Raw genomic sequence first — 21,913 nt, forward strand, 5'->3', positions numbered from 1 at the left:
TTAAGATAAAAATCTTGTTTTTAAAATGAGAGTTTAAGTAAGTTGGGAAAATTTCTAAAACCACTATTAAACAGTTAGTAATTTCAATAAACAGCTCAGACAATTTTATCTTCAAAAAAGATACAAGTATGTATTTCCCATGATTCTAGCCCCATATACTTATGTCAAGCTTTTTGAGATCCCTAATAAAAAAAAGCTGGGGGAGACAGGGTTAATCCGCCTATATCAGTCATGTTCCTTACATGCTCAAAAACTGAGAATTTCTTTTGCCACAATCAGAAACCTCGTCAAAAGAGTGATGCTAAAGATATTTAAGCATTCAACCATTACTTGGCTGGATAATCCTAGTTAGAAAAATGTTTTGTTACAATTTCACAATACATGTGTGACAATCAGCAAGTGAAATTACATCCATTGCTGGTTCAAAGACATTTTACACATAGCCCACAGCTCAATAACTCTATCCCATGACCCGTAAACAACCTTGGCATTAGTGTTTCTTAATACATGCTCTATTTCCTTAGGCATCTCTGAATGTTCAAAACAAATAAATGCCTTTTAAAAAAAGGTTACAGATGCATGCAGACCTATTTATCCAAAATAATGCAAGAACAGCTACAACTTTCACACTTGTATCATGTTCTATACCTTCGATCCCACAAGTCATTAGACTTTTGAAAGTAAACGTCTACTACGCATTCACCTGAACTATTAATATGTTTCATGACCTAAACTAGGAGCTTTACACATATTGTTAACTAAATATCGTAAAGATATTGAGTGAAACAATGACCTGCCCTACAAATGTTTCCTCATGTACCTTTTAATTTCTCTGCTCCCCGCTTTGCAAGATTACTTATCAAGTACAGAAGTGCAGGTTCTGTAGTTTTTAAATTGAAGTCAATTTTTTACGTTTAATTCAGTTTTTCCTCTGTACTTATTTTACTGTTATTGTAAAGCACTCTGGGGTGCTTATATAAAGGATGCCATATAAAGTAAGTGCCTAGTAAATACTTTAATCTACTAAGCAACATAAGACTTAGGTACCTGGAGACTCTGCTTTGGTCCTTAATGCTAAGTTTTGGGAGGATAAAGGGAAGAGGGTGATTTTTTATTGAAACCCTGTAGTTTTGTCCAGAACAAACAAGAAATTTTAAATCACATTTTTGGGTTACAAACCCAAAACTCCATTCCATATTCTTTTTAAATTAATGCAAGAAGCTACAAAAGAAGTCTCCTGCCACCAAAGACCCTGAGAGTTCACCTAAGGAAGAACTCTTACAAGTCTGAAGCACTATACCTTTATGGAAATTTAAATCAGGGAAGCTAAGATGACATCTGCACAACAAGCTCACTGTTACTTGAAAAAGTCATCTTGACATTGTGAAAATAGAGAGAAAAGCAGAACAAAGTGATGGAGAACCCTTTCAGAAAAAGAGTGCTTAATTTAAGAACGTAATTAAATCCTATTGAGTTCAAATCAGACTTAGAAACACACAGTACTTAAAGTTAGGTATGCATTAAAATGCTTTCCTGAATCGAATCCTGGAAAGGGAATACCAGAAATCTTTAATACTAAAATAAGATTCCTACTTAGAAATATTGGAATCACCCAACGCCTGGTATTAGATAGGATTAAAACAACTGACAAGATTTCATCACTGACTTCCAAGGTCAAAATGGCTGAAGCATCCGTTCTAAAAGGCATTTGTGACTACAGCTGAGTGAATAATTTATTTTTTTGGTTCAGTGGCTGAACAAAAGATCCAATCAAAAACTCAATTTTTGTGTTTTTTCTCAACAAAATGAAACAAAAAAATTCAGCCAGGTCAATTCAACATTTTCAAAATTAAGTGTCAATTTGAATCAACATTTCATTTTTAAATGAAACGTTTTCTATTGATTTAATTTAGAAAATGTTCAACCCCACCATTTTGACATTTTTGAAAAAATAATTCCTAATATTTTATTTGGCCAAAGCTATTTGCAGAATTTGACTCAAATTCAATCGTTTTGGTCACCATAAAACTGAATAGTAAATTTGCCAAAAATGCAACCAAAAAATGTTGCCTTGACTCTATTTGTGACCCAGTCTCATAATAATACAGGAAAGTAAACTACTAAGGAGTTATTCATGTAAGTTATTTACATGCTTGTAGCAGGTCGAAAATGTTATAATACATTTTAGTAGGGGAGCACTCCCCTATAGTGTGGAATACACATACTTTTCTCCTAACCCCTCCCTGTCCCTGGCTTTCTTTACCATCTCTCCACTGGCCAAGCTGACAATCTTAAGGTTGGATCTAGATGTATGATACAAAACTTGAGTTCAGTACATTAGACCATCATGCAGTTTTCAGGCTGCGGGAAGCACTCAAATGCATAAGTCGACAAAACATGACATCCTGGACTAGAGGGAGGCCAACAGTGCAACTTTGGCTTTCTTTGATCACCTTGGGTTTTGAGTAAATACAGAAGCTGAGTGAAGAAAACCCTAATACACAAAACTATATGAGGCTGGGCTTTGTGAACTCCTAGGCTCTTTTTCATATCTAGCTACTGAACTCTAGTCACTGCAACAAGTACCCAGTTGTCTCATTCTCCTCTGAGATCAACAAACTTGCAGTGGATTGATGCCAAATGGCCGTCATCAAATGGCCATCTTCTGGCGTTGATCCCATTCCCATGTAGCTCTCTCGCTAGATACACTCATTCAAACAGACTCTGTTAAGGTTCAAAATTAACCTTCCTTTACGCACTATACCTGCTTGCACAGTTCATATTATTCATTTGTGGGAGTTTTCCCCATTGACCCCTCAAAAACAAAAGCCACCACACAACAAAACCTTCACATTTTTTTCAACTGCTCTGAAACCTGTTTAAAACTGTAATTTCAGCTACCCATTGCCCACAGAGAGATGTGCATGAAAGATGGAAAAAAGACTTTTTTGTGAGCAAACAAATGTTTCTATGCAGTTCTGAAAGCTACCTCAATGATGACTTTGCAGCTACTTTGCCAGAAGCTTGCTAGCTGAGGATGTGGCATAACCTCAGCAATGCTAGGAGAATCAAAAACTTTTGCTGCAGGGTCCTCCTTGCAGCCACATCAATCAAGATTATTTTTTTTAAATTTGCCAAAATCAAAAGGTCATTTCTTCTGCAAAACAAGATATCGCTGCTAGCATTGGAGAGCTTGCATGGAGATATCCTCTCTGCACAGCTTATGTGCTAGTCACACCAGCAAGGGACACTGAACCTTAAAAAGTCAGATTTTGGCTGGTGAACTGAAAGAGAAACTAAGTAATCCCAAAAAGAAAATGAGTACTTGTGGCACCTTAGAGACTAACCAATTCATTTGAGCATAAGCTTTCATGGGCTAAAACCCACTTCATCAGATGTTACATGTTACATTAATTCATCTCATGTAGACTGCTGCTTTTCCATTGTCATCCTTAATTAGGACAGAATGATTAAAATGCCATTTCCTGAATGAGAAGATCTAGTCTTACCGCTCTTATGAAGCGGATTCATGCCCAAGTCAGGTGTTTGCACTTTTGGAAATTTGGGCCATAAACTCCCACTACATAAGCACAAGATGAGAATGTGCATCTACTAGAGCTAGCTGGAAAATGGAGTGTTGTCTCCATCCCCCTCTCCCCACAAAAATTTGATTACAAATAAATTTTCATTGAAATTCCCCAGAAGAAAAAAAATTGGCTTTCCAGTTTTCTGATTCACAGAACATTACTGCTTTTCCAAAAATACTTATAAATGTTTTTCAAGTTAAGTAGTCAAAAGCCCAATTTTCTGATGAAAGTAAATGTCAGAAAATTTTTGACTAGCCCTACTATGTGCTCAGACACCAGAGAAGCATATGCACTCTCAAAACACTGTGCCAACTTGACTACTGTTTTAAAGAGATGTAAATTGCAGTAAATGCATATCAGTGGCCAAAAAAGAGAACATAAAAACAGCAATATCTGAGGGTTCTCCACTTATTGTTCTAGATTTGTGAATTATACTAATTTTTCTACTCAAACTAAAACACTGAATAATCTTGAGCGACGACACTATTTCATTTCATGAGTTATCAAATATGATCTTAAATCACACTGTACTATATTATGAAGGCTAGCTAGGTATTAGACATCATAGATAACATGACAGCTCTTTTTTCAGTGATCCTCAGGTTTCTATTGCTCTGCTACTCTCATGCAGAATGGGGAATTGGCTATTTGTTCCCATGCAACATTTGGCTTTTCTTTTTTAATTCTCTCTCGTGTGTACCTGTGTAAGTAAACTTCATGAGATATTTTTCAATGATTTGATTAAAGTTGTTTCTACAGTGTATAAAAATAATCTATTTCCCCCCAAAAAAGAAGGAATAAGTAAATTAAAATCTCACTTTCAGTGTAAGGACACCTTACTTTGAGTCTCTTACTGCCAAACTTTTTTTTTTTTTTAAATATATAAAACCACACATTTAATGAGGTGGATTCAGAGATCCACTACATCAGCTACTTCAAGCCTCAGATGTGATCTCACATGCCCATGAGAAATCCAAACATATTCAGTTTTAAAAAAAAAAATGTAAACACCGTAGCCTTGTGTTACAGACTTCCAGGAAAATGAAGAGAATTTAACTCTCCCACGCACTGAATGATACACCCATTCCTATATAATGAATCTCCTTATGAAATAGCACACAGTGCGCTCAAGATAGCCAGGTAACATTTAAATAATGGTCTTCACAACTCTGCCTTACTGGAATCCTAGTAAACAAGTAAATAAGGATCCTTATATGAGTTGAAACCAATTTTATGCTATAATCTTATTTTTCAACATCCTTGCTCTTTTCACAATATCTGGGGAGTGTACTTCTGGATCTATGCTAAACTGGCACTTAACACCTGGGAAAAGAAGATAAGGAGAGAGCCACCTGGCAAGTGGAACATTGCATAAGTCATTTGCACAAAGCTTTCTCACTTAAATTTACAGGAGGAAAGAGCCACCACAGAAAGATGGATTCATATTTTAAATTTCATCCTAACAATACTCAATACAAAAGAACTGCTGATAAACTTGTTTGCCTAATGATAGTTTCTCAATATGTAATTACTGAGTTTCATATTAAGTACATATCAGTACCTTCAATACCCTGCTATGCTCTAAAGAATACAGAAGGCCAATGAAGGGCCGCAGTTGAACAAAAAACAAAAAAACAAAAGGAGCAAAGCATTTTAAGCCACATGGATTTAGGGGAAAATTATCTTTAACGTGAAAATGAGACACTGCTTCCTACTATTATCAACCAACATTCTCCCTCTCAGTCAAAACACTGTTGTGTCTGTGTCATTTTAATCTATACCGCAGAACAAAGTACTCCAGACTGCTGTAGAGATCCCAAAAAGTCAAGTGAGGTTCGTGAAACAATAGAAGAATAAGCTTGGATTGTGAGATAATGCCATACATCTTTAAAACATTGGCCTAGATATTTTCAAGACCAGAAATTTGGAAAATAAACCTCAGCACATAACTTGGGGCTCACTCCTATAGTACAAACTCAAGCCAACTTCTCATGGATATTATTGTGATTTTTGCCGAATTAAGGGCTGAAGGAACAGTCCCAGACCCTTAATTTCTGGAATTCTGTTTCTTTGCCCCAAAAAAAAAAAAAAAAAAAAAAAAAAAAGTGAATACCCAAATCCCCAAAACAGCAATAATTTTGGCCAGACATACTTTATTTTGGGTATCCATCCCTGCTCTGCCACAAACACTCGTCTCAGAAATATGTACGTCCCAGCCAACATCAAGGATGCTTGTGCACAGACAGAGCAACAAAGAAATTGTAGCACAATAGTAAAGGAACAAAAACAGGTAGGGAATGCTATCTTCAGTCATTGCCAAAAGTATTTTCTTATTTATACACACACACACGCATAATGACACACACACGTATATAAAACGCGCACACACACAAAATCAAGACTATGTCTTTAAAAATAAAAGATCATAGCTCTTAAAAAGAATCAGTAAAGGTAAAAGACAAGTCTAAAGGTGTTTTCCTTTGTATGTGTCTCTCTCCTCCCAAAGAGGAGAGCAATTCAAAAAACAAAAACAAAACAAAAAAATCAACGAAACACACAAAATTCTTGTCTTGTCTACCCTGTTTACTCTAGTGATTGGAGAACTGGACTGTGACCCAGTCAGTATCAAGCAGTTGATCAATTGAGAGTGAAATTGTTTTTCCTTTTTCATTCAGACAATAAAAAGCTTTGGGTTTGTTTTTGTATTTCAACCCACTCCTATCTAAATCAAATGCCCTATAAGCAGTTGGAAGAGTTAATCTGTTTGTTAAAAATGAAACGCCCTGCTTCTTCAATTAAGAGTTGAGCAAGCTCCCAAACCACATCATCGTCCTCCCTGAAAATGCCCAGGAGGGAAGACCAGCCTGGACATTCCTGATATTTTAAGGTAAACAAGTGGCTTTACAACAATAAAAACTTCAGGCCTTCTTTAACTCCCAAAGTAAGCAGCAAGAAAGAAAAAAATAAAAAAGGATATACAACTCCATTTTCCACACCACCACACACAGACTTTTGCACATCACCTCTGTCATAAACATAAAGGGAAGGCTAACCACCTTTAAATACCTCCTGGCCAGAGGAAAAAACCCTTTCACCTGTAAAGGGTTAAGAAGCTAGGATAACCTCGCTGGCACCTGACCAAAATGACCAATGAGGAGACAAGATACTTTCAAAGCTGGAGGGGCGGAGAAACAAAGGTTCTCTGTCTGTGTGTTGCTTTTGCCGGGACCAGAGCAGGAATGCAGGTCAGGACTCCTGTAAAGGGCTAATAAGCAATCTAGTTAGATATACATTAGATTCTGTTTTGTTTAAATGGCTGATAAAATAAGCTGTGCTGAATGGAATGTATTCCAGTTTTTGTGTCTTTTTGTAACTTAAGGTTTTGCCTAGAGGGATTCTCTCTGGTTTGAATCTGATTACCCTGGAAGGTATTTACCATCCTGATTTTACAGAGGTGATGCTTTTACTTTTTCTTCAATTAAAATTCTTCTTTTAAGAACCTGATTGCTTTTTCATTGTTCTTAAGATCCAAGGGTTTGGGTCTGTGTTCACCTGTGCAAATTGGTGAAGATTTTTATCAAGCCTTCCCCAGGAAAGGGGGTGAAGGGTTTGGGAGGATTTTGGGGGGAAAGACGTTTCCAAGCGGGCTCTTTCCCTTTTATATATTTGTTAGACGCTTTGTGTTGGCAGCAATAAAGTCCAGGGGCAAAAGGTAAAATAGTTTGTACCTTGGGGAAGTTTTAACCTAAGCTGGTAAAAATAAGCTTAAGGGGGTTTTCATGCAGGTCCCCACATCTCTACCCTAGAGTTCAGAGTGGGGAAGGAACTTTGACAACCTCTAAGACACAGCATTCCACTCTGTAGGATCTTCGGGCGTGTCTACACTTACCTCCAGAGTGATCGATCCAGCGGGGATCGATTTAGATAAATCAACCGCTCTCCCGTCGACTCTGGTGGAGTACCAGACCGAGAAGAGTCGACATGGGAGTGTCAGCAGTCCACCTACCGCAGTGAAAACACAGCGGTAAGTAGATCTAAGTACGTCGACTTCAGCTACATTGTTCACGTCGCTGATGTTACATAACTTAGATTGATTCCCCCCACTCAGTATAGACCAGGCCTAACTGTTCATTAGTCTTTCTCGAAGAGTCACTGAAAAATACAAAGCGATTCAAACAAAAAGGTTAACAGGTCAAAAACAACGTAGAAGAGAGGCTTTTACCTGACTAGGGGAGAAAGGAGGAAAAACAAAACTAACGAAAGAAAATCTGTGAGCATCCCAATAAGCTCCATTTAGAGAAGTCACTGACATATGACCATGCCCCTCTTTCTGTGAGAAGATGCAAGAGGCAAAGGGGACCTGGAATCACAAAAATAAGGCCAAAAGACCAGAACCCCAAGAGAGTGCAAAGGCAGATGGTGCATTCAGGTTTTTCATAACTACTTGTTCTTAAGGACTTTCATTTTTATTTCACCAAGAGGAAAACTGAAAGATTTAGAGAAAATGGGAGAAAGAAAGCTGTACATAGGAAAACAGACACAGGTAAGTGATAGGCAGACATGGAAGGAAAGTTGACTTAAGAGAACAGAAGCAGCAAGGGAATAGTAATTTTCAGTTTGGATTGTTAAAGTGTGGTGATCACATATATAGTAAGCAAACATTTGTATATGTTAGCGTTTATGAGCAGTGACAACATCTTTACTGACAAAAACAAAACCGTAAGTGGAAAACATCGACATTGAAGGGCTCTGGGATTTTAGTGCATTGATATTTTAATAGAACAGTTTACCAATGATTCTAGAATTCCAACTAAATTTTTACTACTATTTAGATTGTACACCCTTTTGGGTAGGGCCTGGGTCTTCCGCTGTGTTCAAAAAGTGCCTAGCATATTTTGAGAACTACAGTAGAACTTCACAGTTATATGAAGCGACCCACCAACCACACACCTCATATGGAATGGGAAGTATGCAATCAGGCAGCATCAGAGACAAAAAAAAGAAAAAGAAAAAAAAGCAGCAGCAAATACAGTACAGTATGGTGTTAAACGTAAACTACTAAAAAAAAAATAAAGGGAAAGTTTTAAAAAATTGACAAATTAAGGAAACTGCGTCTGTGCTTGGTTCATTTAAATTAAGATGGTTAAAAGCAGCAACCTGATCCTGAAAACACTTGTGCACATGAATAAATTGGAACTACTGACATGAGTGAGGTTAAGTGCATGCATTAGTGTCTGCAGGATAAGGGGTTAAGTTTATATGAGCCAATAAGCCAGGCTGGTGAACAGGAGAGAGTGGACAGACAGGAGGGGTTAGAGTATCCAATTCATATTGCTGTTCAGATTAACAACTCATGGTGGTTCAGTTAAGGTTTTTATATTAAGTTTGTATAAAAAAATAGACTAATAAATATGGTGAACATTCTCAACTGGCTAACTATGAAAGAGCCAGTTAGAATATGGCTTCAGAAGGCCCATTTGGGGATTTTCAATTTTTGTCATCTTACCTACAAAAGAAATCTCTTTCTATAAATCTAACAAATAGGAATTTACAGCAGGTATGTCAAAATTTACCAGAGTAGGACCCCGGAACCTCTCCCTCTGCTGCCCTGCCAACAAAAATCTGTATTGTCTTTACATTCTCCCCTGCTTTGTTTCCCTAGCTACAGGCCTAGTTACATGCATGGAAAGCCTGCTGAATTAGACCATAATGTCTCATTTCAAATTCAGCTCCTTATCAGCTGACTTTTTAAAAACAAGTCAAGATTTTCTAAAACAATCATAATTATCTAGAGGAAGCCAATTATGCTACACATGAGTGAGTTACAGCAGAAGTCAAGCCTGGGTCCATTTCATTAACTTCTTAAAATACTTATATAATTTAAATGTATAGGGTCTGTTCTTGCCCTCACTCATCAACTGGAAATGGAAAGGGCCTTTCAGATGTAATACTTTATCCTTTGCCTACTGTATCAAACATTCATTTACAAGAGACAAAGCCTGCAAGAACTTCCACCCCAATTATTGGCCCTCCACTCGATAGGCCCCTCTGCAAAAAGCAGCACATCTGTATGGGAGAAGGGTTGCAGGAATAAGAGATGCTGCTGGCTCTGCAGCCTATTGCCAACTTCTTTCCAATTCTGAAAATGTTTTCCTTTTCTCCCAGCACAGGGTATGACCATGGCCACAATATTGTAAACCATCCCTAGCTTGTAGTAATTCCCATCATGAAGTTGATGCTGAGAAGGGTTAGCAGTAACTAATACCACCCGAGGGTGGGACCTGGGATCAGTGTATAGCTGTCTTTAGGCTTAGGAACAGTTTAGATACACCAGGCCTTTGCACAAATAGCTCTAGCTTCCAAAAAGCTGTGGTTTTCAGGAGCCAAACCCCCACTTGCAGTTACATGAGAGGGCTTGGGAGGAGGCAGGTGGGAAGGAAGAAAAGTGAGAGAGGGAGAGGAAGAGCATTGTACTACCTCAGATGGAGAAGCTCAATCAGCACAAACTTGCTGACTTCTTCTCCCCTGCATCAGAAAGATTCAGGCCTATTATCAAGGGCATTTACCAAAACATCCGCCCCCCCACCCTGCCAGCTGTATTTTGATTTTGAAAAGTGGGTCACAGCTCGTGCTTCCAAATGATTACGATTAGTCATCATGGAAAATCCCAGAGCAGCCTAAAATAATGCTCCATCTTAATTTATTACTGAAGCTTTCACAACTATTTTTAACATGAGTAATCCCCATAGGTTTTATCATCAATGCTGCAGAAAATCTGTACAAGGAGAAGATTCATAATAAAGCATGCACAGTAATTATCAAGAGAGCATTTAGAGAAAAGCTTGGCAACAGATTACTATTTTACTTTAGCGGCCAAAATGCGATAGGCACTGTGTGAACATATAGGAAGAGACAAAATCCACGTCCCCAAGCGCTTACAGTATAACAGGTGTAAGAAGGAAGGGGAAAGAGGGATACAACATACAAGCAAATGCTCAGGATTACTGCCACGTCTAGTTAGCTTTTGGGTAAGTTGGGGATTTTTTAAGTATGTCATAACAACATCAAGAAGCAAAAATAGAGTGAGGGGAAAGATGAAAATAGGAGCAAGGGAGTAGGAAGATTAATGGCTGTAAAGGGAAGAAAGAAACTGGAGGGGAAGGGAGCTTTAGGCTGGATAGTAGCTGGAAGAGGTCAGAGCAGACAGCGGAGAGAAAAGAATACTCAGAGTTCAAACTGCAGAACCCAGTCTGCTGACATCCCTTGTATAGCCACTACTCCCAGGGGCTTGTTCTGACCCCATACTGTTCTCCATTAAGTCCAGAAGACCGGGAAAGAGGCTAGAACTATAGTCTGATACCTCTGGAATGAGAGTCGCCTGCCAGAGTCTAGGTCGGTCTGCAGGAGGGGTCACTGCAGCCTTTAATAAGTTCACATGAAAACACAATGTAACCCAGAGGAGCGAAGACATTCTAATATCTACATTACTGACTGAAAACCGAGGAAGGCAATCCTTACTTGCAACAGAACCACCACAAATGGTTCCACGGGTGATTAATTTCCCTTACTGATTTGGAGCATTCTTTTTAGAAACAGTGAATTTTCACTATGCATTCTAGGATGGTCACTGCTGGATAAGCATCACAGCAAATGCCCAGCTGAAAAGAAGCTTTCAACAATCTTATTAAACTTATTAACTGTACTTTTACTTAGTAGTTCCCTAGGTATTTGTAAGCTACTAAGTAGCAAATTTCCTTCTTTGAGCTTGGGAGACCACTTCCAAGCAGCTACAACTTTATATTTCTTTGGGGATACCCCTTTGGACATACTTCTTGCTTCTCTCAAAATATCTGTGTAATCTGAGCAGGCATTCAGAATTTGAGAACAGCAAGAAACCAGAAGGTTGCTACCAAGCTGGCTGGGAAATACCTGGCCAGTCTCACTCACCACCCCCCAAAAGAGCAAAGGCTCTCAGTGCCCACCACAAAGCAGTCTTTTCTGAATGCTGCCTAAGCAACTGTAGGAGTAACTGCATGACTTCTGAGCTACGTAGTTTAAAGAATTCTGCAATAGGGTTTGTGAAGTTTATCTGATACCTACTAACTAGATGGAAAAATACCTGTGCTGCCCCACATATCCCACTCCTTCCATTTCCAGGGAATAAAAACATTATGCACTGTCTATTGTTACACTCAACTGTATTTATTTGCAACATATTCTTCTCAAATTTATCTCTTCACTTCTCCACCTCTCTTCATTGTCACAGTGCATGTTTTCATCATCTGATGCGTCTTTCCTTCTCTCTCAGTCCACCCATCTTATCTCTTCCTCCTCCTTCCCCTACAGTATGTCCTCCACCACTTCTTTTGCCTATCCTCCCAAATCTCTCTCTCAGTCACTTCCTCTCAAATCTTCCATCCACATATTTACTTACTCATTCACTGGTTCCTCTGGCTCTCTGCTCCCCACTCTGCTTCTGGATAAAGAACGCTGACTTGGGGGTCTATCTCCAGCATCCCTTTGGAGAAGGAGTCAATCACTTCAGAGCTACTCTGTCCTCTCGTTTACCACTACCCTCTGGAGAAGTGGCTCACAGCCCCTCTGCTCACTAACTCTATTCACAAAGCAGCAAGAGAGTGGAAAGACATTAAAAAAATAAATTACAGTAATCCACAAAAAGATCACTGGGTGGCTCACGGTGAGAAGTTATTTACTCATTTTTTTAAATTGACTGCATTAAGTTGACAATGTCCCTCTAAAGCTAAAACAAGAAGTTTCCATTTTACCTCCATTTTTTGTACACTTATAGATTTCTAAATTTTACCTGTTGGATTGGAGGTAACACTTGGTCTCTGCCCAAAGATGGTTAAAAAAATTTAATAATTCAACATTCAACTCTCTTCAGTTGTTTTTTGAATTAGGTTTACAAAATTATCCCCTATCACCTCAGAGAAACTCACAAATGAGTGAATGGTTGAATTTCACCCCAGTCCTGAAAACACTTAAGCACATCCTTTCATTAAGCACATGTGTAACTTTACTTACACAACTAGTCCCACTGGCTTTCAGTGCTTGCTGGTCTCAAGACTTGTTACGTACAGGCCTTAATCAGTAGTATGAAACACAGTACTGAAAGTGTGTACTAAAAACTTCCATATGTTATTAGCTGCAAAGGTAAAGATAGATGCATACACACTTCACCACCTAAAGCAGTTGTTTGGTTACAAGAATTTACCAGTCCAGCTGCTAAAGGAAAAGGAAACTGTGAACGTGGCAAGCTTAACAGCTTTAAAGCCAGGTGTACTGGGGCTTTTAAGTTCAGCAAGCTGTTTTAGCTCTGTAATATGGAGATTAGGGCACCTTTTAACTCTACAAGCCCATTAACTCAGCAGCAAAGAACTTACAAGCTGAGCAACCTAAATAGATCCGGACTGTTTCCTTTTCCCCCCTAGAAAACCATGGAAATGAAGCACAAAAAACTGGCATTTATATATCAAGCACTCCAAAGCCAAGAAGTTTCACAAGGTATCCTTTCTCCCTCAGTGCTAACTTAGCAGCTACATTATTTGTAGTGTTTTTATTTCTGTTTTGCTTGTTAGACTCAAACTTTCATATACTGTTTGCTAATAACATAAAATACATATGGATGTGTAACATATCCAAGAATATTGTTAAATAAACTTCTTGAAGTTTATCTGATTTCACAACATTAATGTTGCAACATTAATATTGCCCCAATTCACTAAGATACTTAAGCATGCAAGTAGTCTTGCACTTATTAAGCCATTTAATACACCATTAAAAGGGAGAAATCTATACTATTAAGATATGCAACTACTAAATGATTAAAAGTACCTTGCCAAGTCAGCTACTTAATTAAAACTCATAAGTTCATAGAGGCAGATAAAAATGTGCAAAAATATAGGCAGAACAACTGATAAATAGCTTAAAAGAAAGAATTAGCACTCAAAGTTCAGTTTGATTTTAAAATGAAAAAAAATTGATTTTCAAATGGACATTTTCAAAAAGTTAATGTAAATAATTTGTATAGCAAGGATCCATCTGCCCAGATCTTTTAATTATCCTCTCCAGTCTTGGGAGGTACATTAAAATTTATAATATAATGTAGAAGTATTAATTGAAATAATTTATTAGCATATCTTAATACTGTAATTTTCTTCCTTTATTATCTTAAATGAATTTCTAAAGGGAGATACCATAAGAACTATATGGTGCCTGTATTATCACTAAGCAAAATAAAACATGTAGCACTGAGTTTGTGTTGATTTTGCTTTGTCAGAATATTATTTCTTGTCAGTTTGCAGTCAGTTTATTAACGTTGTCATGCACAATGCTCTAAAATTAAAACCATGTCCTAATATAACACAATATCACAATATTAAATTTAAAAGAATATGCACAGGGAACTTTTAAAAAAATTAGAATGACCCATCATCATTCACAATGTAAGATATACATGTGCAACATGTATTCAAATCTTAACAACTGCTGAGCTAGGAAAAATGCTATAAAGAAAAGCAAGCTCCCTGTAAAGCAAATACATCATGATCCATGTTAAAAGTCCTTTAGCAATTACTAGAACTCCCAATCTCTCCCTGAAGCATTCAGAACAGCTGTTTACTGGTCTGCAGTCTATATCTAAGGGGACCACAAAAGGCCGTCGTTACCATAGAATGGTGGTTTTCCATCTGTGGACCTCTGGAGGTCCACAGACCATGCCTAAGATTTCCAAAGGTGTCCACACCTCCATTTGAAATATTTTAGGGTTTCACAAATGAAAACATGTTGAAAGCCACTGCAATACACCAATAGATTGGTAATCTCACTGACACCGGGCAAGTGGGACCAGTGCCAGGTTTACAATGGTGCCATTGGCACCATGGTACTGGGCCCATGCTCAGAAGTGGCCCCAGCCTGCTCCACTTGCACTGCGCCCTAAGATCCCACCAGCCTGCTGGCTCCCCCCAGCCCACCCACAGGCAGGTCAAGGGCTCTTCTCCACCCCCGGCCCCACCCGCCAGCTCCTCTCTGGCCCTGGCTGGACCCAGTGCACCTCCCGCTCCAGGCAGTCTCTGCTTCCCACCACCTGTGGGGCCCCACCGGTCTCCCCGGAGCTGAGCTGTCTGGGACTGGTGCAGAAGCCTGGACAGTCATGGCCAGTTGGGGGGATGGACAGTGTGGGGGCCTCAGTTGGGCCCCTTCAGGCAAGTGGGTCCTGAGGGAACCTGGCTGGGGCAGACCCTGGCCTGGCAGATCGCGCCACTCCCGAGGGGCTGGAGCAATTCCCCCCCGCCCCGCCCCCGGGACCAGCCCTGGCTGCACTGCTAGCTCAGGCTGGAAGACACAGTCACCTCCCAGCAGGGCTGGTGAGTGTGGCCAGGAGGCATGGCATGGGGGAGTGGGCTGTGAAGGGGCAGGGAAGATGTATGTGTTGGGGCACCAGGGAGTGGGGGTTCTGTGTGGGGTGCTGGGCTGTTGTGGTGCAGTTGTGGGCAGGGGGGCGCTGGGCAGGGGTAGTGCAGTGTGGGGTGCTGTGCATTTGTGGAGAGGGTCTCACGGGGGGCACTTCACATAGCAGGTCCAGAGGGCTATGGACATAGGGTGTTGGGGAGGGGCGTTCGTGTTGGGTGGGGGGGCGGGCTGCTGTGTGGTGTGGCATGGGACCTCCATCCCCAAGGGGAAGGGGCATGCTGGCAGCACAGGGCCAGATGGGCCGCAATGCATCTGTCAACGTTCTGTTTGTAAACAATACCCTTGTACTGGGTGGATGGAGCAGGGCCGCCCCTGCCATGCCATGCCCCATTGTCCCTGGCTAGCCCCTCACTCTGGGGACTGACCTCCCCATGCCATGCTCCACTGCCTTCATGGGGGCCCACAAAAGGTTAATCTGGCCCTGAGTAGGACAGATATGTCTAGAACTTCTATCAATATTGATATGCCTTACTTGCTTTAGACACTCTCCTCACAAAGAAAAATAGACCCCCCCAAATTTGATAATGTAAGCAGTCTGCTGCATATTACTTTAACCTCCAACAAGCATTCAAGATATATACTGCAGATAAATCTTGCCTCTGCCAAACAAGCCTATAATTTAATTGTGCTTGTCCTAAATTCCTTCATTAACCAAATTCTAAATAGTAACTTCAAAAACTAATTCAGGCCTTAGATTAAAATTAAATGAACACTTAGCTTAGGCCCAGTAATTAGTTTTTACCTCACTTTTAAATATTAGCATTTTACAAAATGGATTAATAGAACTGTTTAAACTAATTACTTCTTAAATTTTGTACACTTTTGTTCAGATATAAACCATGCCTCCTTCAGTATTTGCTACCCAAACAGTGCAGCAACTCAACCTACATAAGAACAAGAAAATGAAACTGACTAGACTATTTTCATTGTCCACAGCAGCAGAAGTGCAAAAAGGTGGCCAGGTGGCCGCTATTAAAGATTAAGTCCTTTTCTGTAATATATTCAGTATGCAAGTGAAAATTTAGGTCCTGATCCTGCAAAAATGTTTCTAAGCGCTTAACTTTATGCATGAGTTAGTCCCACTGACTCCAATAAAACTCTTCAGGCATGCGCAGTTAAGCACACTCCAGGATCAGGACCTTAATCTTTTAACACACACTACAACTGTCTCTGTTAAAGTTACTTTAATAATCTCTTCTGTACTAACTTGTAAAAACATGTCAGTTTCAATTAGATGAAAATTTTAATTCAAAAACTAAAATGTTTTGAAATGTATCTGTCAACCTGAAAATCTAATTTTACATACTAGGTGTACCAGGGGTATATTCTTACTAATATTAGCCTCATGAGTTCACGTAGAAAGAAACTAATTAATTTTGCCCATTAATTTCAAATGCCTCCTCCCTTGGGATCTCAGTATTGACACTTCCTAGATCTTACTTTCAGTTTATTAAACACAGTATCATCACACAGAGTGGATACATCCACTCCATTTTAAAATTTTGTTCTTAAGTCTAAGGAATTCCAATAGTCCAGTACCATCAGTTCAGTAAATGGAGCTGCCAAACAAGACCATATTGAGCATTAATCATATAAAATATTATGGGTCCTTTTCTGCAAAGCACTGCGTGCCCTCAACTCCCACTGATGTCAGACCACACAATATTATAAGTCCTGAGGTCCATTGTTCCTGTGAACAATGATATACATTTATTAGAGGAGACATAATATATAGTGATGTTAAAAAAAGAAATCACATTTTCTATGTTTATTATAAACTCTTATGGCTGACGGAATTAAAATAAAAGTGCGGTGCATATTATAAAGTATGACTGTGTATATTATAAAAGCACATCCATAAATATTTTCCAGGTGAAACAGGCAAGTTTAAAAGTCTGATTTGAAGACAGTTTGCTTCAATTTTCCTAAGAAAATCATATGGTTTACATGAGCCAGGAAGCACCTCCCACGGCTAGTTTCCTCACTGTAAACAGGTAAGTCACCCTGGCAAAATCCACCTCTGATATAAAACAGCCCCAGCACATTACTCTAACACATGCATATTCTTTAAAGCCAATCTACAATACAGCCTTGAAATTTAGATAAACTGTAGTAGTGTTAATTTGGAGGAATAGCTGCATTCATAAGGCCTCAATAGTGCCAACTTCATCTTTTTTTTTCTCCTTTTCTTTCTTTTTTTTTTTTTAAAAAAGAATCTCTGATATAGTCCTAATTGGGTTTTGTTGGTGGCTTTGATAACAGCTCCCCAACCTGAAGCAAATACTCACCAGCAACCACATACCACACAACAGAACCACTAACCCAGGAACCTATCCTTGCAACAAAGCCCGTTGCCAACTGTGCCCACATATCTATTCAGGGGACACCATCACAGGGCCTAATAACATCAGCCACACTATCAGAGGCTCGTTCACCTGCACATCCACCAATGTGATATATGCCATCATGTGCCAGCAATGCCTCTCTGCCATGTACATTGGTCAAACTGGACAGTCTCTACGTAAAAGAATAAATGGACACAAATCAGATGTCAAGAATTATAACATTCATAAACCAGTCGGAGAACACTTCAATCTCTCTGGTCATGCGATTACAGACATGAAAGTTGCGATATTACAACAAAAAACTTCAAAACCAGACTCCAGTGAGAGACTGTTGAATTGGAATTCATTTGCAAATTGGATACAATTAACTTAGGCTTGAATAGAGACTGGGAGTGGCTAAGTCATTATGCAAGGTAACCTATTTCCCCTTGTTCCCCCCCCCCCCCCAAGACATTCTTGTTAAACCCTGGATTTGTGCTGGAAATGGCCCGCCTTGATTATCATACACATTGTAAGGAGAGTGGGGTGGGGGGAGAGAAAACCTTTTGAAGTGGTAAACACCCATTTTTTCATGCTTTGTGTGTATAAAAAGATCTTCTACACTTTCCACAGTATGCATCCGATGAAGTGAGCTGTAGCTCACGAAAGCTTATGCTCAAATAAATTGGTTAGTCTCTAAGGTGCCACAAGTACTCCTTTTCTTTTTGATAAACTAGGAAGTTTACTCTCAAAATTCTCATCTCCACCTGGCTGAACAATAAAACAAGTTCTCTCTCTCCTCTCTCCCAACAAATACAAGTTACTATAATATAGACCCAAACTAATCTGTATTCAAATAGGACCACTAGTTAAAACATTTGCCATTCTCTTCAAACAGGTAAATACAAAAAAATCTCCATGTTTTTATTAGGCCAACACAGTTCAATCAATCTGCAACAGAAACAATTTCACAGCTGCAACTAGTCACAAAACTTTAACTGTTTAACAACATTAACTTCAGTGGAGTTTACAAACAACATACAGTGTACAAAACAACACTATGGAAACAGTTTAGTCTTCACTGATCCCAGGTTTCCAGAGACTGGAATAGTAATAATGAAAGCATGAATGAAATAATTATATAACTGCTTTGGGAAGGTAATGCAAGGTACTGTAAATGCTAACGCTGTTACTGTTACTTGGGAACAAGCAGCAGCACATCTTCCTAAAGATGGGGAAAAAGGTTGGGAGCAAAAAGGCAGACCAAAATAAACCCTAAAACCTAAAGCCTGAAGAAAATATAAGCAATAAAAGGCTAGGACCCAGACACTCAAAGGTATTTAGGCACTTAGCTCCCATTGATCCTAACTACCTTTAAGTATCCAGGCTTAGGTGTTTTCACCGTTTAATTTAGAGTGGTCTCTCCAAAAGTGCTCCTTGCAGACCTCCTTCTTCTCCCATTTCTTAATATTAGCAGTGTGGCCTTGTGGCCAAGAATTGGGCTGGGCTTCAGGAGACTTGGGTTTGATTTCCTGCTCTGCCACTGACCTGCTGGGCAAGTCACTCGATCTCCCTATTTCCCTATCTGTAAAACGGGGATAAGAACTCCGAGGTCTCCGGATGAACAGCACCACAGGATTATTACTATTGACTTAAAGGGGTGGTAAAACTAAGCCAATACTGGGCATCTGCCTACATCTCATCCCGAATGTTCTTCCTCCTGCCTTAAGAAAGTCAGGATGGTGAAAGACAGAGACTGGTTTCCACTCAAACCATTCGCCTATCCCCAGCCAAAAAAAACAATTGTCATCTTGGTAGCAACCCCCCCCCCCAGCCCTAAGAGGGCATCCAGAAAACACCCCCACCCCAAAAGGCACCTAGGCAGCGAGTCCCTTACCCCCTGGCCCCGAAGAGTACACCTGGGCACCGTCCGGCACACAGGCGGGAAGCTCCGCTCCCTCGCCCCGCGGAAGTGCAGCGAGGCAGCAACCGCTCCCCGGTGCCAATGCCGGTCCCTCGCCCCTACCACCGGACACTCACCGGCAGTCTCCCCGGGCGGCGCCCCCGCCACCCCGTTCAGGTAGAGGATCGAGAGCAGGTGAGGCTGCGTTTTCTCCAGGGCCACCCGCAGGTCTTGGAAATGATCCCGATCCTTGGCCAGCAACAGCTGGATGAGCAGGTCGGCCTTGCTGGCGACCCCCGTTCCCCCTCCGGCGGCTTCCTGCAGCTCGAGCAGGTCGCGGGGGCTCAAGGTGCCAGCAGCCTCCAGCAGCTCGATTACTTTGTCCACCTCGGTCATGGAGTGGGCCAGGCTCTGGCGGCACTGAGCGAGCAGCTCCTTGTGCTTGGGCTCCATGGCCGCTGCGGGCGAGGCAGGGCAGCCAGCCGCCAAACTTTGTCCTCCCCCCGGGGAGCACCGGGCTGCCCTCCCCCGCACTGCAGGCGGGCAAAGCCACCCGCGGCTCGGTGCGCCCGGGGAGATGCTGCGGCGGCGCCTCCCCCTTCCTGCCCCAGCGGGCACCCCCCGGGCAGCTCCGCGTCTCCCCCGCCTCTGACTGCTCCGGGGGCTGAGCGCCGGACAGAGGCTGCAGGCTCCTCTCCCCCGGGACAGAGCCGGGCTCAGGCAGGGGCTGTGGCTCTTCTTCCCCCCGCTACAGCTGACACCCGCAGCGCCGCCCGGCCGCCCAACTTACCCGCGGCCGCCTCCCCGCTCTCCGCCGGGCAGACGCCGCCTGGGGCAGGCGCTGGGGATAAAGGCGGCCGCTCCCCTTGCAGTTGCCACCCCCTAGTCCCGAGCCGCGGCTCGAACCACTTCCCCTCCCCTTGGCTACAGGCTGGGGGCCGTGGGGCAAGGAGGGGACTGCCGGGGGCCAGGCGGCTTCAGCGCCGAGCGCCTCCTCGCACCCGCAGCCATGTTGGTTGCGCGGGGCCGCTGGCCGCCCCACGGCAAGGCTGCAGCCATGCCTCTCCCCGCTCCCCCCAGCTCATGCTCCTCGCCGCCCCCGCCGCCGCAGGAGAACGCGCCCCCGGGGCCCGCCCAGCGCCAGGGGGCCTGAGGCCGGCCAGGCCAGCGCCCGCTCCTCAGCGGCGGCTGCTCCCTGCTGCGCTCCTCCCAGCCCTATGCTGGGCTCCCCGGCTAAGTTTCCCCCCCTCTGCTCCCCGCAGCCTCCTCCGCCATAGCCCGGCGGCAGCGGCTGCGCTCGCCTCCGCTCCGCGGCCTCCACCCGGCTGTCAATCAGGGGCTCCCCGCCAGGCCATGTACGGGCAGAGGAGGCGGGGCTCCGGCGGCAGCTTCTGCCTCTCCCCGGGGCGGGGCACGTAGCGCCGGGGAAAGGGAGGAGTCGTGCTCCTAACTCCTCTCCTTCCCCACCGCCAGGAGCCCAGATGCTGGGGAGCCTCGCTCCCCCCTGCTGAGAGAGTGCCCCAGCCTCGGGGACGGGAGACATTGAGCTCTTCCCCCCTTTCCTCCTCTCTGGCTGGGACATCGGTTCTAGAGGAAGGGGAACTAGACACCTCCCCTCTGGCTGGGAGACCAGTTCCTGAGAGATAGGAGACCACCTCACCAGGGAGATTCAAGCCTATTTTCCACTGATTGCATCCGATGAAGTGAGCTGTAGCTCACGAATACTTATGCTCAGATAAATTTGTTAGTCGCTAAAGTGCCACAAGTCCTCCTTTTCTATTTGCGGCTACAGAGTAACAGAGCTGCTACTCTGAAATCTATCACCAGGGAAAGAGGATCTGCTCCACAGACCCACAATGCACCCCCCACACCGCTGGGATCTCCTCTCATGGGCGGAGAGGGGAAAAGCAGTCAGCTGAAGGGATGGTGGGTTCTCTCTTCATCCCCTTGCCCAGGGATCGGATAGCAGGCATGGCTTACATAAGCAGGAAGTATCAGGAAGTAGCCGTGTTAGTCTGTATCCACAAAAACAACAAGGAGCCTGGTGGCACCTTAAAGACTAACAGATTTCTTTGGGCATAAGCTTTTGTGGGTAAAAGACCCACTTCTTCAGAAGCAGGGAATTCTGTCTCCCTGCCTGAGAGATTGGGGTGGGAGGGCCCTCATATTTTATTGTTTTTCCCCATGCTGGAGCTAAATACAAACAGATAAATAATTTTTTTTGTAATGTGTATTAGTTAATATCATCTGGACAGATCCACATGGCCAGCTGGTATATTACAGTATGCCTTGGCCACTCAGAACTTCACAGTGACAGAGCAAACTGCTCCAACAGGCTAAGCTCCACCTTACAGTAAAGAAGAAACTCCATTAGCAACTGACCAGTTCTTACTCTACATAGTAGAGAGTCATGGTGTGCACATGCCCACCCCTTCATTACAGTATAATTCTTGCTTTTTGTTTGGTCCTTCATCGAGAAGGAATCAGAAAGATTACATTTGGGTGGAGAAAAAATTCTTCCAATTCATTTCCTCCTCTTCCCCCCCCCCACACCCTACAAAAAAAAAGGATGCATAGAGAAGATGGGGGACAATACCAAAGTAAAA

At 42.2% G+C, this 21,913-nt stretch overlaps 1 protein-coding gene across 2 annotated transcripts in view; it reads right to left on the bottom strand.

Annotated features, from left to right (window-relative positions):
- DLG5 (discs large MAGUK scaffold protein 5) overlaps window positions 1-20,401 on the bottom strand; it is a 179,724-nt gene extending 159,323 nt beyond the window's left edge. The window contains exon 1 of one of the 2 annotated variants that reach the window (XM_084633105.1): window positions 19,445-20,401. In XM_084633105.1, the coding sequence (XP_084489231.1) occupies window positions 19,445-19,760 (316 nt within the window). In that variant the 5' untranslated portion in view covers window positions 19,761-20,401. The remainder of the gene's footprint in view (window positions 1-19,444) is intronic. The other variant, XM_084633106.1, reaches the window with a different exon arrangement.
- Between the last annotated feature and the right edge of the window lie 1,512 nt (window positions 20,402-21,913).

Source organism: Lepidochelys olivacea (genome assembly GCF_965140295.1).
Source record: "Lepidochelys olivacea isolate rLepOli2 genome assembly, chromosome: 7".
NCBI lineage: Eukaryota > Metazoa > Chordata > Testudines > Cheloniidae > Lepidochelys > Lepidochelys olivacea.